Below are 22,554 nucleotides of genomic sequence, written 5' to 3' on the forward strand. Positions count from 1 at the left end.
CAGTCATTGCCACTTTAATGTCCTTTCCAAAAACTGTGTGTTTTCATAACCTCTTATCCTATTGTCACTTGCTGACTTGTGCACCATTTTTGGAAGTATGAACAGAAACTTAAGAGTCTATCTTTGTAAAATATGATCTGAAGGTGGCGTAATGGGTTAAACCCCTATGCCGGCTGGACTGCTGACTTGAAGGTTGGGTTGCTGACCTGAAGGTTGCCAGTTCGAATCCATAAGACAGGGTGAGCTCCCATCTGTCAACTCTATCTTCCCATGTGGGGACATGAGAGAAGCCTCCCAGCAGGATGGTAAAACATCCAAGCGTTCCCTGGGCAACGGCCAATTCTCTCACACTATAAGCGATTTGCAGTATGTTCTCAAGTCGCTTCTGACACAATTTTTTAAAAGTAGTAAAATCAAGGCTTTACAAAGTAGCATGTTAAAAAAAAGAAACAACACAACTCAAAACACACAGACTAAATGTCCTCTCTCATACAGAAAATCACAATCATGTATTGACTCAACCTCAAAAAAGACCTGTTTTCAAGTTATAGGAAGTTGTACCTCATATAATTTGTATTTTTTTCCTTGGGTCCCTCCCTAAATATTTATTCTAATCTCTAATAGTCGCATCGATAAACTAAAACTCTCAGTGATGGAAGACTAAAACGGTCATATTAGCAGAGAACACAAGCTAATTGTAAAGACTCATTAGGCACCTATCTTAAATTCCAGATATTGGTATAAGCTCCTGCTTCTCATATCAGAACTCTCTTTTGCAGTCAGAAATTGAAAGAATGCATTTTTCTTTGACCCACTGACACATACACAATATCTCTATCAAATTAAAATAAAAGAGACTCTGTGTGTGTATTAACAAGTGGGTTTTTATAATTGCAGGGCAGGTGGGTATCAGCGCTGGCAGATGACAGAAGAGATAATGAATAAATCATTCATTTCTGCTGAAAGCGACCACCTACTATGACAAAATCTCCCACCCTTGGTTCTACATATACAGCACTACTGTGTTAGTACGGACCTCTCCAGCTCATGCATATACTGAACCAGCAGCTGCTGTTTGTAAATGAGCAACCAAATCGATGTCTAGCTATCTCATGACAAAATTGCTAGCAAATTGGGGGTTTGTCCAAATTACTGATTGCCAGTTGTCAAACCTTTAAACCTTGCAGCTTCCTCTTCTCTGGATTGGATGCAAAACAACAAACACAATATAATCTGCCCCCCCCCCCTCTTTTTAACAACTTTAGACAAGCAGGAACTTGTAAAAATAACAAAACCCCAGCAGGCCTTTTGCTTTATTCTCCTGGATAAGTATAAAAAGTAATCAGAGGAGGTGATGCAAACATTTTGGGGCAATCTCACTTCAGATTTCAAGTTTGAATCACACGTCTGGATAATATTCACCCGTGGGGCAATCCCTATAAAACTAGTAGATCAGTAAGGTGGGACAACGATATTTTTCTGCCTGAAGCAAAGAATAAGACTGTCAGTTCTCATTCCTATATACAGGAGCCAACTAAACTGCAACTGTACCTTTAATACCAGCAAAGGAACAATGTTTTCCATCACATCTGAGGACAGCATAGAAGGTGCAGGGCAAGTCTTGGGGAACACCGAGTTATGTCCTCTAAAATTCATCAATTGGTAATTTAATATTTCTTCCAGGACTGCCCAAAGCAAGTAGATGAAGTTATCTGGCAAAAGGTAACAGTATATAATGCCAAGATTGAACCTTGTATGCCTAATATCTACCATAAATCATGCATAAGTTAATCTCATATATAAAACGAGGGCAGGTTTTACCCTGTTTCCCAGAAAATAAGACATCCACTGAAAATAAGACCTAGTAGAGGTTTTGCTGAACTGAACAAGAGATTTGGGGAGAATTCATCATGATTTACAGGAGTTGTACTTGATCTACATCCAGAGAGCACTGTTAACCCAACCAACGATGGATCTGGACCAAACTTGCCACGGATAATAGGATTTGCAGTACCTTCATTGATACTGTGATCCCCAACGGCAATGTACTGGGACCAAACTTGGCACAGAGAAGCCCCATGACCAACTGAACATACCGCAGGGGTTAATGGGAATGGACCTTGATTTTGGGAGTTATAGTTCACCTACATCCAGAGAAACTGTGGCCCCCACCAACAATGGACTGGGACCAAGCTTGGCACAGCGAAGCCCCATGACCAATACGCAGTTTCTCAAGTCGCTCCTGACACGAAGAAAAAAAATACATGTAACCCAAGATTGATAACAATTTCTATTTTTTTTGTCAGTTTCAAAAAAAAATGACACTCCTTTACTATGGTTAAGGAAGCTGCATGCTCCATTCCCTAGTCTTTCAAAGCAAATGCCCTCCTGCCTCATGGGCCAATAATTATAAGACCTCAAATTTGACATTATTCAAAAACATGTTTTAAACTCAAGTCCCGCTTAATCATTCAAGCAGCAGGAAGTTACTCTACAGGCAATGCCGCTTACATCTGTTCAGCATCTTGCCCAACCAGAATCAGTTATCAGCTTTATAAGGCCAGATGGAATCCTATTGTGTCTGGTTTCAATGGATCACAGAAGCACCAACACCATATTCCAGCCACCTGCAAAGATCAGACAAGAAGCTCCCTCTTCTTTACATGACTTATAGTGGTGCAGGGGTTTTGAACTGTACATTCTTGCACGGCAGAATGGCCCTTGTGAGCTCTTCCAACTTTACGATTCTACTTGTAGGGGTTTTGCTTCTATACTCTTATCAAGCTTTAATACAGCTGTCCCTCCTCAGTGACATCAGATTGGTCCCCTCCCTCCTGGTATTCAGGAAAAAGTTAAATACAGTAGAGTCTCACTTATCCAAGCCTCGCTTATCCAAGCTTCTGGATTATCCAAGCCATTTTTGTAATCAATGTTTTCAATATATCGTGATATTTTGGTGCTAAATTCATAAATACAGTAATTACAACTAAACATTACTGCGCATTGAACTACTTTTTCTGTCAAATTTGTTGTCTAACATGATGTTTTGGTGCTTAATTTGTAAAATCACAACCTAATTTGATGTTTAATAGGCTTTTCCTTAATCCCTTCTTATTATCCAAGATATTCGCTTATCCAAGCTTCTGCCAGCCTGTTTAGCTTGGATAAGTGAGACTCTACTGTACTTGGCTTTGGACACAGGCGTTTGGGGATTAGTGTAATACGAAATCCTACTTGAATGTAGCAGCACAAATTAACAATTATAGAATGGGGCACTATGTTTTTAATCTGTTTTATTGTATTTATATGTTTTAATTGCTTATTGCTAAAGTTGTTGTATTTGTTTTATTTGTATTTGTGATGTGGCACTGAATTTTGCTAATACAGTAGAGTCTCGCTTATCCAACATAAACGGGCCAGCAGAATACTGGATAAGCAAAAATGTAGGATAATTAGGAGGGATTAAGGAAAAGGCTATTAAACATCAAATTACGTTATGATTTTACAAATTAAGCACCAAAACATAATGTTTTACAACGAATTGACAGAAAAAGCAGTTCATTATACAGTAACGTTATGTAGTAATTACTGTATTTATGAATTTAGCACCAAAACATTACAATGTATTGAAAACATTGACTACTAAAAACTATAAAGATAGAACTGCATAAAATGAGTGTACAGTAACAACACTGCCGGAAGTTAAATCAGTAAAAAGTTCAGTCTTTGCTGCCTAGAGAAAGAGCTGTGGATCTGGGCAGGAGGCAGACTGCGTTAGATAATCCAGAACGTTGGATAAGCGAAGTCTGGATAGGCAAGACTCTACTGTAATTGTAAGCCGCTCTGAGTCCCCTTCAGGGTGAGAAGGGTGGGTATAAATATAGTAAACAATTAGGTAAAATACAGTATAATCTCTATATATATATGTGAGATATGCTCCCGGATTTCGTGTGGCTATATAAAATTGCAGATAATATTGAAAGACTACTGGCCCAAGAAGACCATACAGTTGTACAGGATGACCTAGAAAATGCCTAGAGAGGACATATTTTGTCAGATGTTGACAAGTGAAACTGCAGACACAGGTCCCACAGATATGGGGGGTGTGATGTAATGTCAAGATAAGATTTAGATAAGATTGACACAAATGTTCTAAAGAAGTGCAGAGCCTTGTGACCAAGCCTACAAAGCTCCAAGCTCAAACAAAGCAGTGCTATTAACATTTCAGAGGAGTAGCCAAATGCCATGTTTGATGAGGTCAAACCTCTCAAAATACTTGGGCTTTAGAACAATGAGGCTGCTAGAGTTTCACAAGTTTTTTCAAAAACATTCTCATACCAAGACTGATTTTATAATTAAAAAACGCAGCTTGCTGATGTTGCATCTTATAAAACAAGCTGCTGCTTTTAAATGGCTGGATCCAAATCAGCGAGTCTGCTGACACTACAGCTTCCACTGATGGAACAAGAAGCGGCCAATGTCTCTTCTTCCCCTCTATGAAACCCTGAAAATTTCTTCAAGAGGAGAGGACTAGGAAACTAGCTCAACACTGCATATAAGTCTAAATGTTTAGTAGTTTGAAAAACATATAATTTCACTGCAATTTCAGATTTCCAAAACCAAGTAATCTACTGATAGAGACAACAGATCGTTGCTTTTTTATGAAGCCTATATATTGGATTGCTCAAGGATTTTGCCAGTCATGTGGGAGGAAAGTTCTCCACAATGACCTGGTGTACTTTGGCACTGCAAACATGCATATTTTTTACCTCGTTGCAATGGGATTCACTTCCGAGTGAACATGGATACTGGGGTGGTCAAAGGGAAAGCTGAAGGCTTCAAGTTGTCCTTTGGCATTCAAAATTCAAAACCCGAACCCTTCTTATGCCCCCCATAGCTCCAAAGATACACACAAACATTGTTTGGGGATGAATTTTCAGGTCAAAACTGTGGGAAAACAGAGCAGTTTTTGTCCCGTATATTTTAAAAACACCTTTAAAAATTGCTAGACCCCCCACCACCACCACCACCACCAATTTGCCAAAAATGAAACTGGAAACAATGCTAAAACTGGAAGTGATGGGCTGACATTTGGGGATGTTTTGTGCTGGGTGAGTAAAAGGATTGTGTTTTGTAATGGTTCTGAGGCATAGATGTGGTGATGGTGGTGACAAATTACCCAGGAAAAAAACCTTTTCCCATTTTAAGGGGATGTGGTTTGCTGGTCTGGCCCACCAGGATGGCAGGAGTGAAAATAGCACCCACCACCATTGCAAATCCCTTATTCTATACTTTCATGTAGATCCCGGTGAAGGAAGTAAGAAAAAATGGCAGCTGGTATTTCTAATCAGTATTTATCAATAAATCTTACTCAAGCTGTTTCAAGCCCAGCTGGAAGAAAAAGTGAAGAAGACTTTTCTTGTTTTGAAAACAGTTCGGAGTGGAAATAGAAACATAACAAAATTGCCACCCATGGCACCTATTTCTAAGTAGAAAATGACCAACGTATTTTGGGAAGTGGGAACCGTTAGGAGTTGCAGATACGTCTGCAGACGCTAGCCACACCTATACCACCTGCTCATAAATATATTTAATATTCTGTTCAATGATCGGGCTGAAACCTAAATCTACTTTTTCGTTTTGACTAAACTGGATCAATGAGATTTTACCAGTGTTGACTCATAATTCAGTAATTGGGTCAAGGAATCTATTCCATTGGAAATAACCCAAAGGATTTCAGCCTCTGAAACCAACAATATAGCGACTCCATAAGATGTCTATAATGCTCATATACATATTTCAAAACTGAAATCTTAATTTAGATGAGATTTCTTGTGCTTGTGAAAACCTGGGAGTAGAAAGAGGGCTTTGGGGGCATTGCAAGATACAGGAAAAAAAAAGCCCTTGAAAAAACCTGGACTCTGTTTTTCATCACAACATTGGAGATACTGTGCCTTTAAATTGGCATTCCTATCTTTAGACCATAACATTATACAATGCTGTTTTATTACAATTTATTTCAATGATGTATGAACATGAGGGTCATAAAAGTACATTAATTTAAAACGGACCCACTTTTATTTTCCATTTTCTGAAGTTTCCACAGTAGTTTAGAAATTTGAGGAATCTCCAATTTTACATAAGAGTTTCAGTATCAAAGGATTCTTTTTGTTTTGATGATATGACTGTTTGTTTTAAACTAATGAGAAACCTTGGGCTGCAGGTCAAATCTAGCCACCAGCCTAGTCATGTGGCCAATGGAGCTTTGTCCTAGTGAAAGTGAAGGAAAAGCAAAGCTACAGCCATGTAGGCAGTACTTGAGGGGATGGAAAATCCATGAGGTCAAAACTTGAGTCAACTAACTACTGATGTGCCACCTGCTCATTCTTTGCTCTGCTTTTGTCTTTGCAATGCTAGCTTGTGTCATAATAAAAATGTCAATTTGCTGTCCCACAATATTTTGTCTTCTTCATTGCATGAGAGCAACATAGTTATATCCCCTGGGATTTATAAGGTTACACATACACTTATGACACTATATGAACAACACCAGATTTCCCTTTGCAATACAGTATGATCCCCATATCTACAGGACCGGTATATGCAGTTTCATTTCTCCTCTTAGGCCTTCTCAAGGTCCTCCAGTCTGGCACTGGGATTCTTGGGCTGGAAGACCTTTTTTTCAATAGTGATCCTTGGATTTACTTATCAACACAAAGTTCAGGGATGTATCTCTGCAGATATGGGCATTCTACTGTATTTGTAAAAGGCATTTTGTTCAATGTGTGCCATTCCCCGATTATCTTTAATTAATGCATTGCCCTTATTTACTGCCTGTGAACTTGCTAGAGATATCTGGTAAGTGTGGAAAACATACTCAGGACTGCAGTGAGTTTGAATTTGGTAACTATATAAACTATAATAACTACGCAGCTAGCATTTTTGTCACCCTGAAAGGAAAAAAAGAGTTTTTCTTCCATCTTTCTTTTCGAGTTGTTGATGTGGCAAACATGACGAATGGATATGTGTTGGCAAACAGGAAACCAGGCATTCTTTGTGGTCTCCAACTCTTGTGGTCTTAATCTGTAAAACAATTTGCTATATACTAGGTTTCACCAATCCAGAAGCTAAAATGCTTCCCAAGACTGATGATCAAGAACATAACTCCTGGGCACTTCCTAAAAGATGCTCAATATATGCTCCTTGTATATGCTGCAGAAAAAGCAGAAGCCAAATGCCCAACATGTTAGTCCATCAGCTGATGTGCACACATGGTAGTTAGCTCAAAGTAGAAAAACAATTTCTGCTTCTCAATCAAATAGCTGAATAACTGTTATTTCTCCCTGATGCAAGCTTTTGGCCAGTAAAGGGTTTTTCAAGCAAGCTAGCTGGCTGAGGCAAAGCCTACCAGATTTCACTTCATACTTCATACATAAAATAATATTTTGGCACAAAAATATTATTTTCTGTGCAGAAAATTTGGTTTCCTCTGCAAAAATTACTACATGACTTTTGAGCAGAGATATTTCTGAAGAATAAAATTCCTACTAGTCCAAGATTTTCCTTGTCAGGGTACAGTTTTCAAATATCTTCTAATCTTCTTTCCATTCCTCATCAACAGAGAAGACTGATACTAAAAAATGGCATTTCACTCACTTATTCCAGTATTTGTCAAGTGGTGGTATGTGAATTACTGCATTAAAAGGAACGTTAATGGCTGCTAAAGTCAACTCTCTCTGATGCAGTTCTATCACTTTGTATTTTAACTTCTGGCACCTGTCAGTATATGCTATCTAATTCCCTCTTCTAGCAGGCACTTCGTTGTCAGTTGAGACAAGTGCCCATTAAATTTGCATAAACCCAGGTAAAGATGATCCCAAGGCACAAGGGAACAGCAGGCAAACTAGTTCAACAATAGTGAATAGGTTCTTTGCCTCCCCAATTTCACATGTGGCACATTTGCTTCTCACAAATGTCTTCTGTATGTGAGGAGTTTAGCAATTTGCAGTTACATTAGTAGGAAGTTCAATTCTTGTACTGAATGATTCCATACTTTCAGAACATGCTTTTCATACAGAAGGGGAATTGTCCTTCCAAAGCTGTTGTGGAGACTTTTAGAAGTCATTGTGAGAGTAATAGTGCTTGTTATGGGACAATTTCACAAGGGAATAATGCAGCTATTTCACTTTGAAGGTACTCTTGGGCTATACCGGGGGCGTCAAGCTCATTTTCATGGAGGGACACATCAGCCTTATGGTTGTCTTCAAAGGGCTGTTGAATCCATGGATAATGAATCCCTGGATACAGAGGGGTCAACTATAAGTTTTTACCATTTGGGATGTTATTGAATGACAATTCCCATTGCTTTTGATTGGACAAGGAATAATGAGAACTGAAACCCAGCAACAGTTGCGGCTCTGAGATTAGGGAAAGATTAAAGGTCATTTTAAAGGCAGACATCACAACCATGAGCCTTGTATCTATCTAAATCCAAATCCACTATCCTGACTAAACAGAACAAATTGAAGCCTTCCAGATATTACTGCATGTCAGGATCCAGGCTACAGAACACCAATAACCATGCGCAGAGGCCGGATTCTATCTAATATCTTTATTATAGGAATATATAAAGTCAATAAAAACAAGTGAAGAATATAGTTCAGAAGTAGACCTTTCAGGAAAGGTCAAATATAGTCCAGGAAAACAATGTCCAATATATGATATTAGAGTCCAAAGTTATAATCCACTTGACCGAAACACACACTATTTGGCAAGCAATAGTGTGGGGAACTGTCCATAGTCTTTCGAGGCTTAAGGTAAATCCGAAGGAAACTGGAAAACAAGGCTTGAAACTAGGAAGCAAGGTCCGTGTTAAAACGCAAGGCTAGGCAAGACTTGAAACTTGGCAAGATCAAACTTGAAACAAGGCAAACATGAAACAAGAACTGAGTCCATAGAAGTCCGTGAAACAAGGCAAGGCTGGAAACTTGATCCGGGGAACTGGGAACTGGAGTACGAAGTCTACACACGATCTCACTCCTCAAGCTGACGAATTGACTCCGCAAGGTTTCCTTCGCGGCAAAACACCTAAATAGGGTCTCGTTTCCCGCCAGAAGAGCACTTTCCCTGGAGAACTAGAAGTGAAACCCAACTCTGTCCAGATGCATGACTCCTTAGAATTTCCCAAGGGAAGCAGAGCTAATCAGCTAATTGTTTGGCTGCGATTCTGGCGCTCCGGCGATTCGCCTCCCTCGCTCCTCTATCTCTATTATAATTGTCCTTTCGAGAAAACGGGGGAGAATTCTGCCCAAGGCTTGTTTGGCTGACTTCTTGAGGGCAAACATCCTCCAGGTGCAGGGGCTCCGTTTCTGGCTGAAACGGTGGAAATCCCATGTTTTCCTCCTTGTCTGTCACAATAGTACTAGGAACAGGACTACAAGGCCCATGAGACATCACACTGCATCACAAATCCCAACAGCCGTAGTCACGAGGTCTAATGATGAGGAATACTAGAGTTGTAGTCCAGTATCTGAACAACCACACAGAATGACATAGCAGGCTGGATTTAGCCTTGAGTTTGACATACGAGGGCTATCCAGAAAGTAGGCTACGTTTTGGATTTTAAAAAGATCAAAGTATAAGATAAATCATTTACCATATGCAGCTGAAAGACACATCCCAAAACTACAATCTCATGTAATCCCCATTTAAATTTAGCCACGTTTCTTATAGATAAATGAGTTTGAAAGTACTGCACCAGTAAATTCCCCGCCTATGTCCTCGGCTCTTCCCCCTTCTCCCTTCCTGCAGCATAGCCAAAACGTTGCGCTGCCAGCCACGCCCCCATTGTTGGAAATGGAGGAGAGAGGCGGGGAATTTACTGGTGCAGTACTTTTCAAACTCATTTATCTATAAGAAACGTGGCTAAATTTCAATGGGGATTACATGAGATTGTAGTTTTGGGATGTGTCTTTCAGCTGCATATCGTAAATGATTTATCCTATACTTTGATCTTTTAAAAATCCAAAACGTAGCCTACTTTCTGGATAGCCCTCGTATGTAAACTATACACACCAGTGGAATAAATGCAATATGCCCTGCCATTGAATGACACACGTTTGGTAATTCCAAAGGGAAAATTGCCTGGGAAACTTATACATTTAGAAACCACTAAACCTGGCTTAGGTCTGTATGATACCTTGATGGAATACTGCCTGGAAAGGACATATAACTCACTATGATGTTTTTTGGGGAAATAATAGGTATGTTTAATATAGCTTTCGCCAGCTTAGTGTCTTCTTGATGTTTTAGACTATTCTTCATCATGCTGGTTGGGATTGTTGTGAATCAAAGTGAAAACAAACAGAAGTGTATCAGAAAACACATGTGGAATGCTCCTAAGCAATCGCCTTTTCACAAAATCCTGCAAGCCAAAGCCTGCTAAATCTGAGGCCCACATATTTTGGCTGGCCTCCACAGCCAACAAAAATCTGAGATTTGCATCAAAGATAAAGGAGGAATAGAAAATTCTTGGGCACAAGACAATGCAAGCTAGCACTGAGAGAGTTAGAATGTACAATAGATTCAGTGTCGATTAGTGAATCAAAGATGGCATGTAGATAGAAATCTATGTGGTAAATACCATCCTTGATCAAGGGAACAAGAGGAGCCAAACAGCTGTAGGAATGCCCAAGAACAACAAACAACTTTCCCCACCAGCTATTTAGAAAGAGATAGCGTTCTTTATTCTTTATTTTGATATTTCATGCTCTCTCAAAATAGATACAGTTCAGTTTTATACTCTGTTACTGATGAAGAGATGCCTTCTGTAATGTTTCTGCAGTCAAAAAAAATTAAATCTTCTGAGATCTGTTTCAAGGTAATGGCTACATATACCATACAATAAATAAGAATTTCTAAATTAAATTCATGTCCTCGGTTGCTACCACTTGGCTTCTTCTACAAGTGTGAGCTACTAAACTAACCACAGACCTTCTTTTCATGATTTGTTTATTGTGGCTCATGAACCAACAATTCTGGATTGTCCTTATCAATAAGATTCATAAGCTACAGTTGTTTTTAGCTTATGACATAGCACTGTCTGGAGAGACACAAGCCAAAGTTCATGGTTTGCACATCACAATAAAGGCCTGTGGTTTGTTCAGCCACTCTTGTTTATAGCAGGAGCAACAGTTTCCATTTGCAATGCTACTTCATTCATGATAATCTATAGTACTACAGATATCTAGAGTATTCAGGTTTATTTATTTATTTATTTATAGCATTTATATTCCGCCCTTCTCACCCTGAAGGGGACTCAGGGCGGATCACATTACACATACAGGCAAACATTCAATGCCTTTTAACATAGAACAAAGACAAACAAACATAGGCTCCGAGCGGGGCTCGAACTCATGACCTCCTGGTCAGAGTGATTCATTGCAGTTAATTGCACTGGCTTGCTCTCCCGCCTGCGCCATAGCCCGGGTTTATCATACCATGCCTTGATGATTCACATCACCTGCACTCTGGCAAGATGACTATGGAGTAAGATGTCTGCTGTATGGAAGATGTGTCAGGAACAAAGTGTACACTAGTCTTCAGAATATATACTATATAGTCATGGAAAAGTATAGAAACTTTAGTCAAAAAATCAGCCCCAAAAACCTAGTTTAATATCCATGTGTCAATGTGAGTACTGTACCTTAACTCTTACCAAAAAAGGAACCTTCCCCTTCTCCGAGTAGAGCGGAGAAAGGGGAGATCTTAGTCCATCCAACGAAGAACCTACTTTTTTCGCAGTGGCACAGCGTCTGGCTATTTTGAATGCCTGTCATGGACTCCACTTTGTAGCTCCATTTTCTATGATTGGCTTTGTATCTCGTGGTGCCAGAGTGCAGTATGTTCAGCGCCTTCCAAGTCGCCCAGTCTTCTGTGTGCTTAGGGGGGAGTTTCTCATCTGGAATCAGCCATGGAATAAGGTTCCAAGTTTTAGCCTGCCACTTTTGGACTCTTGCTTGCTGAGGTGTTCCTGCGAGTATCTCTGTGGATCTTAGGAAGCTGTTTCTTGATTTAAGGCATTGGCATGGTGGCTGATATCCAAACAGAGGATGGGCTAATATGCAAACAGATGTCTTGGTCCTTTCATTACAGGCTGCTACTTCCCGACGGATGTCAGGTGGTGCAATACCAGCTCAACAGTATAGTTTCTCCAGCAGTGTAGGGTGAGACATCCTGTGATAATGCAGTATGTCCCGTTAAGGGCCACATCCACTGTTTGAACATGGTAAGATGTATTCCACACTGGGCATACATATTTCGCAGCAGAGTACCAAAGAGCAAGGGCAGATGTCTTCACTGTATCTGGTTGGGTGGGAACATGGCAGTGGTGACCAGGGACAACTAGCCCCCTGAGATGGCATTAGTGTTTTCTCCTCTCCATGTAATGAGCCTCAATTTATCCACAGGTCATATCAAGTCCATAATATCCTCAACTAATATGTGATGCAACTTATACATGAGTATATACAGCAATAACCAAATGCAGATCCAGTGCTGCATCCCTGTTTCCCATACTGAGTAATAAGGTATCTCTAGCAAGTCCACAAACGGGAATTGAGGCAGAAACATCTGGGAATGGATAATCCCAGGGAAAAAGAGGCACGTGCAGTGAATAAATGCCTTTTAGAAATAGTAGCAAGTTAACGTGAAGTAGCAATATGGCCAACGAACAAATGAATGAATGAATGTGCTAATAAGCATAGAGTGTTACTGTATCTTTCAAAGGAACAGAATGGAATATTGCAGACTTGTCAAATTAAGGGTTTAATCTTCTTCTTTGTTATTGTGTAACAGTCCAGTTACATGGAGATACATTTTCAGCAACGTTAGAAATTTCTGCTCTTGTTCAAATGCATGTGCATCCCCTGAAGAAAGCCAATCAATAATATAAGAGGTAAAATGTGCTGGATTTTTTTTATAAAACAGGCTATCCAATAAAAGTGTTTAAAGAATAAAGTGCAAACATCAAAAAGTACATGATAAGCCATTTCTTCTTTTGCCTATGGATTCTAACAAGTGCTTTTTGTGTGAGTGAGACATTATCTTCCTCCCACAGCCTTAGAATTGGCACAGATAAGTTCTAGGATAAGTTCTTATTACAGGCATTTTAATGCAAAATGGTTGTGTTATTCTAGCACTGATAATGGAAAGTAACTTCAGCCATAATCTCATATCCATAAATGAGCCCAGCCCGTCATTTTTTGCACAAGGTACTAGTGAAATATTCATAATAAAGGTCAAGATGACTTGCCCCATTTGAAACTCCTTTCCCCTGACATTAAGTATAGTCGTGTCCGACTCTGAGGGTTGGTGCTCATCGCCACTTCTAAGCCGAAGAACCGGCGTTGTCCGTAAACACCTCCAAGGTCATGTGGCCAGCATGACTGAATGGAGAACTGTTACCTTCCTGCTGGAGTGGTACCTATTGATCTACTCACATTTGCATGTTTTTGAACTGCTAGGCTGACAGAAGCTGAGGCTAATAGCAGGAGCTCACTTCGCTCCCCGGATTCAAACCTTTCAGTCAGCAAGTTCAGCAGCTGAGTGGTTTAACCCACTACGCCACCAAGAACTCCACGTCATGGCTGGAAACATGCATTAAAATACTGTCAGTGGCAATAATCCTTCTTGCGGTAATAATTTCTGTGAGATTTGTCAGCTAGAGCTCGGGACACAACACTCTGCAGTGATTTAAATTAACTAGAAACTGCATCTAAATTTGAAACATAAAGGATAACATACTTTTATCATCAGGAGGTGGTATGTATTCATTTAGTTTTTAATTACATGCTTGAGTTCAAGTTTAAGAAGTCTAGAAAAGCAATGCAAGTCAGTAATGAATTCAATCTTGATCCTTTATAAAGCGAGGTATTTTTCTCCTCTTTTCAGTTCCAATGTAATTTGATGCAATTTTTTTTGTAAACCACCAACATTTTGCATTCTTTGAATAATTCTGACCATGTATGCGACATAACTTCAGAAAGCCAACATGACAATGACAAGGGTTAAGAATGCATCAGTAATTCCATTTCAAATGGGATCTGGAGGGAGGTGGGTCTATGGATCCAATTCTGAGACCAATTGAACCTTTAGGCTTCATTTACATGTAAAAAGCAAATCCACATATTCAAAGAAATGTCATAGGGACCAGCGCTTTCATTAGAAATATTGCATTTTTACAGATAATGGTTTCTTGTATAATGGGAGAGGGAGACAGAACACATAATCACAATATTCCTAATAATGGATGGAATAATAACAATGATAATAGTATTTTTTTTATTTGTTGCCCACTTCTCCCTATAGTATTTTATACCAATATACAATCAGCCCTTCATATCTACATATTTTGCATCCACGGCTTGAAAATATTCTCAAAAGAAATTCAAAGGATTTTGCCATTTTATGTAAGGGACACCAATTTAATATGCCACTGACATAATGCGACATGAGCATCCAACGATCTTGGTTTTCACAGGAGATCCTAGAACCAAACCCCAGCAGACACCAAGAGCCGTATGCCTCAAAATAATTAGGATGTTATTAAATTCCTAATATTCAGAAAAAATAAATGCTATATTCAGACATTATTATGACCTGGATCATGACAGCACTGTGTTGTATCACTTAATGCATTGTTGTTTTTTGAGTGAGCTATGTGTACAATTATTGTTTTGACAACTAGTCTGTTCTGTGTCACATTTTCACCTGATTCCCTCCACTTGAATGCCATGATAGCATTTCTAGCCGCGCTTGGATTGTATGCATCTGAGGATGTGAGCGTTCATCTAGGGAAGCTAATGCTAAAATAAATGAATTGGTTAGTCTTGAAATGTTACAAAATTCTTCACATCCACCTCTGGCAACTTCCTTTTATACTACAATGTAATATATCTCATCAGGAGTTAGAGAACTGTCTAGAGATAATTATCAGATAAACGTAAATAAATAAATTACATACAGGAAAATTTGAATAGCTTGACACACACATTTTCTATTGTTTTGGGACTCCCTTGCTAGCTGCAACTTGGATTCTTTGAAATGGCATCCAAAGAAAACAAACTGGAATGAAGAGGGGAAAATATATTCAGTTTTAAACTCTCCTACCAGTTATATGTGCAAGGAGGGACGGGCGTTTAAAGTTGTGTAAAAGGGTAACTAATCTCTGCTGAGATCTTGAATGTTTATCCTAAAATCCAATGAATATTCAAAGCCACAAGACCACCCACCTTGTTTTGAATCACATCACTTCTTCATTTGGTGCATTCAAATGCAAACCAGGATCTCAGCCAACAGCAAAATCCAAAGCATAGGACTGAAAACAGGGACCTCCATGGATTTCCCCCATGTTGGCAATTAAATATTTAATGATAATTCAGCTAATCCAGTAATATACTATGTCTAGTATACTTCTAAAGCTCTCCTAGTAACAGAGGAAGTTGGGGATTTAGTCTGGGGATGGGGTTGCATTTTAAAACATAATACGGTATACTACAAGTTTCATTAATAAAATAACATTGCCATAAAATTGAATCAACTAAACATGAAAAACAGAGAACTGAAAAAGTGTTTGAGGGTTTTAAAAGGTTTGTAAACTGTGCTGATCAATATAAGCAAAGGGATAAAATTAGGCAAGCTGGAATTCTAAAATTACTTTAGATAATAACTTTTATGCTTTTGTACTGTTTTTTACCTGTTGTATGTTATATGTGCACCCTAGAGTGCCTTGTAAGCCGCTTCTAGTCTCCTCAGAGAGATGGTGGCAGGATATAAACAAAGTTTTGTTTATTATTATAGATGTATATGTTAACTTCTGAACAAGAGGAGAAGAACAGGAGGATCATGGAAAACAACATGCTTTTTGCTCCTGATACAGCCCTGGGCCCTTCTACACTATCCTAAAACCCACGAGGAACTAGGTTATTTTAACACAGTTCCTACTGGACTGCTGTCCCCACCCCCAACCCAAATCCTGGGCTTTCTCTCATGGGGTGGCTAGATGCCACCCCAGGTCAACCAAAGGATGGCATCTAGCCACCCCCAGAGGGAAAGCTGTGGTTTGTTGGGGGGACGGGGACAAAATCCTGGGAGAAACTGGGCTAAAATAACCCAGTTCTTCTTGAGATTTCTGCCAGCATAGAAAAGTCCTAGGTTTTTTCCATGGCCAAACGGGGAATTAAACTCCGGTTCCCAGAGTCATATCCGACATTCAAACCACTACACCATGGTGGCTTCCACTTGGCAGACTGTGAATAATAGGCAGCGGTACTTTGAGAATTGTGCTGGCTGACCCGATAGGATAAAGAATTATACACACACTTCATATGTACTCTTTCACCTTTTTCTAGAAAGTGATTGTCATTATGATACAATTTCAATGTAGACTGAAAGTTTTATAAGAACCAAAGTAAAATAAATGTCAGTATCTAGAGTATAAATTGTGTTCAGAGTAATTTTACTCCTCTGCTCCTTGTTGCTATTTGCTATCAAGGCGTCTTCAGTTTAGGATAACTCTAGTAGCAAAGACCTTCATGAATCTTAGGTTAAGTAAAGGCAAAGGTTTTCCCCTGATGTTAAGTCCAGTCGTGACCAACTCTGGGGGTTGGTGCTCATCTCCATTTCTAAGCCGAAGAGCCGGAGTTGTCCGTAGACACCTCCAAGGTCATGTGGCCAGCATGACTGCATGGAGCGCCGTTACCTTCCCGCTGGAGCGGTACCTATTGATCTACTCACATTTGCATGTTTTCGAACTGCTAGGTTGGCAGGAGCTGGGGCTAATAGCGGGCGCTCATTCTGCTCCCGGGATTTGAACCTGGGACCTTTCGGTCTGCAAGTTCAGCAGCTCAGCGCTTTAACACACTGCGCCGCCACCAATTCTACTCAAGTCTTGCAAACGTGTGGCTTCCTTGAGTCAATCCATCTACAATGCGATCTTCCTCTTTTCCTACTGCTTTCTACATGAATTCCATAATATATCAACCAATATAATGTTGGGATTTTTATGCGTGTGTATGTACGTGAGTGTAAAGGTACAAAAGAACAAGAAGAGAGAATTATTTACCCCCGGTGATTTATGGCATTCCAGACCACATTTTCTATGCCAACTAGCTCTTTCACAAAAGCTTCACTTAAGTGTATTACTTGAAATCCGTCCTTAAACACTCCGCAAGGATGCATATAAAATTAAAAAGGGTGGATTTAATAAGATTAACCTAGAAAACATCTTGTTTCTGAAAACAGGCAGTGAAAAATTCCATCAAGGTTTTATTTGCTAATGGAAACAGCCACATAAATCTCGTTTGAAAAATAAAATCCTTCTAAAGGAACCATAAAGGGCTCTTGTACTCAAGAGACATCTAGGAACATAAATTAAACCCAACATTAATCAACAGATGTTCAACAATGTAAGTAGGAGGCCTAAAGCCATCATTATAAGCCATCTGTGACACAGCCTGAAGGGGACAGGTAAGCAGGACTAGTAGTGGCTTTGCCACTTATGCCCATCTCAAGGCCAGAAACTAAGAATACACTCAAGAGCAAGAAGCAATAACTATTGTGAGAGTAAAACAGAAAGAGGGAGGCAAAATCTGTACTGCCACCCATGCTGGTTTGCTGTGGTCACAGTTTGTCTCACATCTCCCTCCTCTTGTGAGTGATTTCTAATCAATGACATCTTAAGAATATCTCATAGGCAAGCAATTCTGTCTGCAGTTCTTGGGAGTTTCCATGGCTGCACACTTGTCAATACCACCGTGTCGAATGGTAGTACCTACCAGCTAGTCAACATTATGTAAATCTATCCTCTTGTGCCACATGCTTTTTTTAAAAAAAATGGAGGTAGAATAATAGTAAAGTTGCCATGCTTTCATGCAGAATGTAGGCTCAGAGCTCAACTCAGCACTATTGCTAGGTGGTGTTAACCAGCAGAGTGCTCATCTAAGCTCTAGTACTTGAATAAATACAATCAGCCTTCTATATCCATGAATTCAAACAAACAAATCTTTATTACAAATACATGGATTGTGCAGCAATAGCTTGAAAACATTAATATATATGTAAGCATACCTTGATTTGCCATTTTATGTAAGAAGTGCCATTTTAATATACTATTGCATATAATGGGACTTGAGCTTCCACTTATTTTGGCCTCACAGAAGGTCCTGAAGACCCCAGTGAATACTAAGAACTAGACATGTGTGCGGAATTCGTTACTACCATTTCTACCATTTCTTTTGTGTCTTCCGTTTCTTTGGGAGCAAGAAACGGGAAGCCTTCTCCCTACACAAAAATCTGCTCAACACGAAAACCTGCTTTCGTCTGCAGCCGAATTTGCCTCCTTGCCTGGGAACGTGTGTGTGTGTGTGTGGTGGAACGTGCAGGCAGGCATGCTCATTCCAAGGAGAGTGTGTGTGTAGTGTGGCGGCAGGCCCAGAATATGTGTGCGCCTGCCACTGCCTGCAGCCGAGCGCCTCTTACTCTAGAGCAGAAACAGCAGGTGCCAGGTAAGAAGAACGGAAGCCTCCTTAAATTGTTGTTGTATGTTTTCTGGGCTGTATGGCCATGTTCCAGAAGTATTCTCTCCTGACGTTTCGCCCACATCTATGGCATGCATCCTCAGAGGCTCTGAGGATGCCTGCCATAGATGTGGGCGAAGCATCAGGAGAGAATACTTCTGGAACATGGCCACACAACCCAGAAAACATACAACAACCTTGTGATCCCAGCCATGAAAGCCTTCGACAACCTCCTTAAAGTGTGTGGAAAGGAGAGCCAGTGGGTAGGAACCCCCCCCCCCCAAACTGAAAACAAATATCCAAAAAATCCCAAAAAACGGATTGGGGGCCCCAATGAAAGCCAGGACACAAAACGGGTCAAGGTTTTCCTCAAAAGCACAAGTCTACTAAGCACCCACTGGAACTAGTCCTGGTATTAGGCCTTGTTATCCACTTAGGATTTTGTATGAACAAGGTATATACCTTTAAAAGTTGTAAAGTAAGACTTTAAACAAGCATGGTGTTTCGCATTATAGGGATTACAGTGAGTATTCCCTTCTATGGAATTCAGAAAGAAACAAGACTCAGGCCTTGGAAACCAAATGCCATCACATCCTTTCACCCGTGCGCGCTTCTTCTGCCAAGAGATCATACCCACCTTGTCTCTGGGCCAACACTCTAATTTTACTCTTTCATCTGCCAGCAATATAACTCTTTCATTTCAGTATGCCTTCGTTCTCCAGACCACAACATTTTCACATGCTCCGCTTTCCTTGCTCATTTTATCTGACATCAGCCTCTTGTTAGATTCTGCCTTTTGAGGGCAAGAAAATTAATGTACGAGCAAACGGGTAATTGTATACATGTGACCTGTGCAGCCTGCATGCTATTTTAAGAATTTATGAGGGACCTTCCAGAGCAGCTTTTATTTTCTACAGATTCACAAGATAAAACCCTGCACACGCCCTTTGCAACTCTGCCAGTTGATGTCTTGGGTTAAGTGGAGACGGTTTCCACATGGAGGAAATACAGTGCCACTCAGGAATCCAAAATTATAGACCTGTGAGGGTGAAGTCAGATATTTTCATGCCAAAACATCTCCTTGTTTCAAAGAACACATTTCCTGCCAACACCTTCCTCTTCCTGATCATCCCTGCTTTGAGTAGAATGCCTCACACAAAGCTGGGAAAAAAGGATATCCCATGTCTGCAGCATTTGTCTCTTTTTCTCTAAGAACTGCGGGCTGCTTGTGGAAAGAAGAAAAAATTCTGACCACATCCAGTTATGTCCACACTGCTTGTAAGGCAAAACAATGGTGATAAGCCAAAGGAAAAAAAGTCATAAATGATTTGTTCACATCCTGCAATAAGGTTCATGATTGCAATGCCATGTATCCTCTCTCTCTTGGATAATAGGGCAGGCTTATTTGATTACCAATTTTGTTGGTCTAGGAATAAATCTACCAAGTATAGATTTATAGTGCAATCTATAAGGAATAATATATAAGGTATAAGGTATAATGCAGAAAGCTACATGTATTAGAATTCTAAATAGTTCCTATGGGGTAAAGGGATATAAATAAAGAGAAGAGGACGGTGAAGAAGAGAAGGACGAGAAGTATATGCATCATGAAGCTTAAGTTTGGACAAAACTCTTCTTTAAGGGTAAATAAGATACAGGTTGAACATCCCTTATCTGGAAATCTGAAATACTCCAAAATCCAAAATGATTTTGATTGGTGACTGGGGTAGTGACAGAACTGGAGGTCAGCTGTGACCAGCAATGCTGTAAAATTTGAAGAGGCACGAATGGAGGGCAAAAGGGAGAAACATGCCAAGAGGAAGGCTCGTCAAGCCAACCCTGACTGAGACCGCCTTCCACGTGGAAACTGATGTCCTCACTGTGGAAAAAACATGTGGGACAAGAATAGGGATCTACAGTCACCTACGTATCCACCACCAAGACACTACACTTGGAAGGCCATCACACTCAAACAATAAGGGATCACCTAAGTAAGTAATAAAATATTGTATAAAATTACCTTCTGGCTATGTATAAAAGGTAGATATGAAACACATAATTAAATCTTGTATGAAATCCCTATATAATGTCTTAAAGGCACTTTGGAAAGCATGAAAAAATATGATGATAAGAATGATGACCGTGAGCCAAGTTATATTGTTTAAGATGGTAATTTTCTACTATGTGGTGTCTATTTAGAGGCCTGAAATGCATGATGCCTTACATGCGGTGTAATGTATTATGATGAAATAAAGCACCAAGAAACGCTTCTCACCCGACTCCTGTTTTTGCCGGGCCCGGCATGACTTCGCTGTGTCTTCCAGGTTGAGAACCGCTGCCTTAATCTAACATAATTTATCTCTACAAAAGTCAGAAGTATGTCTGCCTGTTGGTCTGTATCACAAAGGCTTTTGCTAGGCGAAGTGGCCTTCTGTGATGTCACTGGGAAAGCAAGTGACATGCGTATGAGGGGAAGGGAGGAAGGAAGGAAAGAGCCTCACAAATAGCCATGTTGCCATAAAGACATTGTGAGAACTGGAGGAGGGGAAAAGGGGAGGGGATGGAAAGAATGAGAAAAAGAAATAAATGAAAGAAGGAAGAGAGGGAGAGAAAGAAAAAGAAGGGAGAGAGGGAGGGAGGGAGGGAGGGAGGGAGGGAGGGAGGGGAAAACGTATGAGGAGAAAAAGATGAAAGCAGGGGGGGCAGAGGTCCCGGGCGATGCCGGGGTAGACAAACTAGTAGCACATAAATGCCAATGCTATTACAATGCATGTAAATTGCAAATGTTAAAGAAAGGAACTTCATATTTGAGAGATTGATTTTTTTTTGGATTTCTAATGCAAATTCAATATGTTTTAAGAGGAAATCCTGAAAGATATGTGAAGCTTAGGCGAAACTGCAATCTTACCTACACTGGTCGGAAATATGTCCTCATTGTTGATCTGCACTTCAATCCAGTCCATCAAAAAGTTCATATACTGAGGTGCCGGCAATGCTGTCGGTTTCTTGTATTTCAGATCATCCTGCCACCTGTATTCATACTTTGGACCACCAGACATCACAGGACAGGTCCTTTCCGTGCAGAACTCGCAGATAGTTCCATAGATCAGGTTGATCCTGTTAAAAAAGTCAACCACGTGTACTGCAACCCAGTCGTTGAGATCTTCTCCATTCGGAAGCTGCACGGCTGCTTTCAGGTCCACCCCGGAGTTCAGAGAAGCTTGGGCTCGTTTGTGGAGTTCAAACCTCTGAGTCCCGGGTTCAAATTTCCGTTTGGGACGGAACGTCTTGTCTTTATTAAAGACTTGCTTGAGTGCAATGGACATGTCTTGTCGTTTCCAATTGCAAACCAAGAGGCACTGGAATGATGATAGAGTAAATCCAAGTGGAAGAGAAGAAAAATCTCTGCAGAAGACTTCCTTGGTCCACTAGCTCTTCCTGTTTAAAGTTTTCTTAGGCGACTTCATGTCCCTGAAGGTTCAGAGAAGGGGGAAAATTAACAAGTTAGTGCTAAGTTTGACACTCAACAATTTGCTAGTGATTTTATAAGAGTACATTGAAATCTAAGCATTTTTACTTAACAGATGGCTGAGAGGCTACATGTGGATGAGTCCCCAGATAAGCAATTAAGTTCCCTTTGTACGTTTTCTTTTCAAACACACCTATTTAGACAAGTAAGAATTGGAAAGGACAGCTACATCCTCTCAACTTCTCACTTAAACTCAGTTCTCAATATGTTATAAAGATGTGTTTCTCTTACTAGTATAAATAATATTTTACCATATGGATCTGTATTGCAGTTCTACACCCCAGTCAGTTTATCATCACAATGAGAATTAGGCTTTAGTTTCTAAAAGATATCGTGACTGCTGCCTTTTCAAATCTATTAATTCTATCAACAAAGGAGTTGGCTGCCCCTATCAATACAACAGAAGTGGGTAAAGTGCAGTTCTTTGTACGCATCATTGCAACTACCAGA

The 22,554-nt window shown here is 40.1% G+C and overlaps 1 protein-coding gene across 2 annotated transcripts in view; it reads right to left on the bottom strand.

Moving 5' to 3' along the window:
- Positions 1–22,554, bottom strand: part of mob3b (MOB kinase activator 3B) — a 123,387-nt gene that overhangs the window by 41,111 nt on the left and 59,722 nt on the right. For both annotated transcript variants that reach the window (XM_062971828.1, XM_008103504.3), the window contains one exon: positions 21,484–22,046. In XM_062971828.1, the coding sequence (XP_062827898.1) occupies positions 21,484–21,901 (418 nt within the window). In that variant the 5' untranslated portion in view covers positions 21,902–22,046. The remainder of the gene's footprint in view (positions 1–21,483; positions 22,047–22,554) is intronic.

This window comes from Anolis carolinensis, chromosome 2 (assembly GCF_035594765.1).
Source record: "Anolis carolinensis isolate JA03-04 chromosome 2, rAnoCar3.1.pri, whole genome shotgun sequence".
NCBI lineage: Eukaryota > Metazoa > Chordata > Lepidosauria > Squamata > Dactyloidae > Anolis > Anolis carolinensis.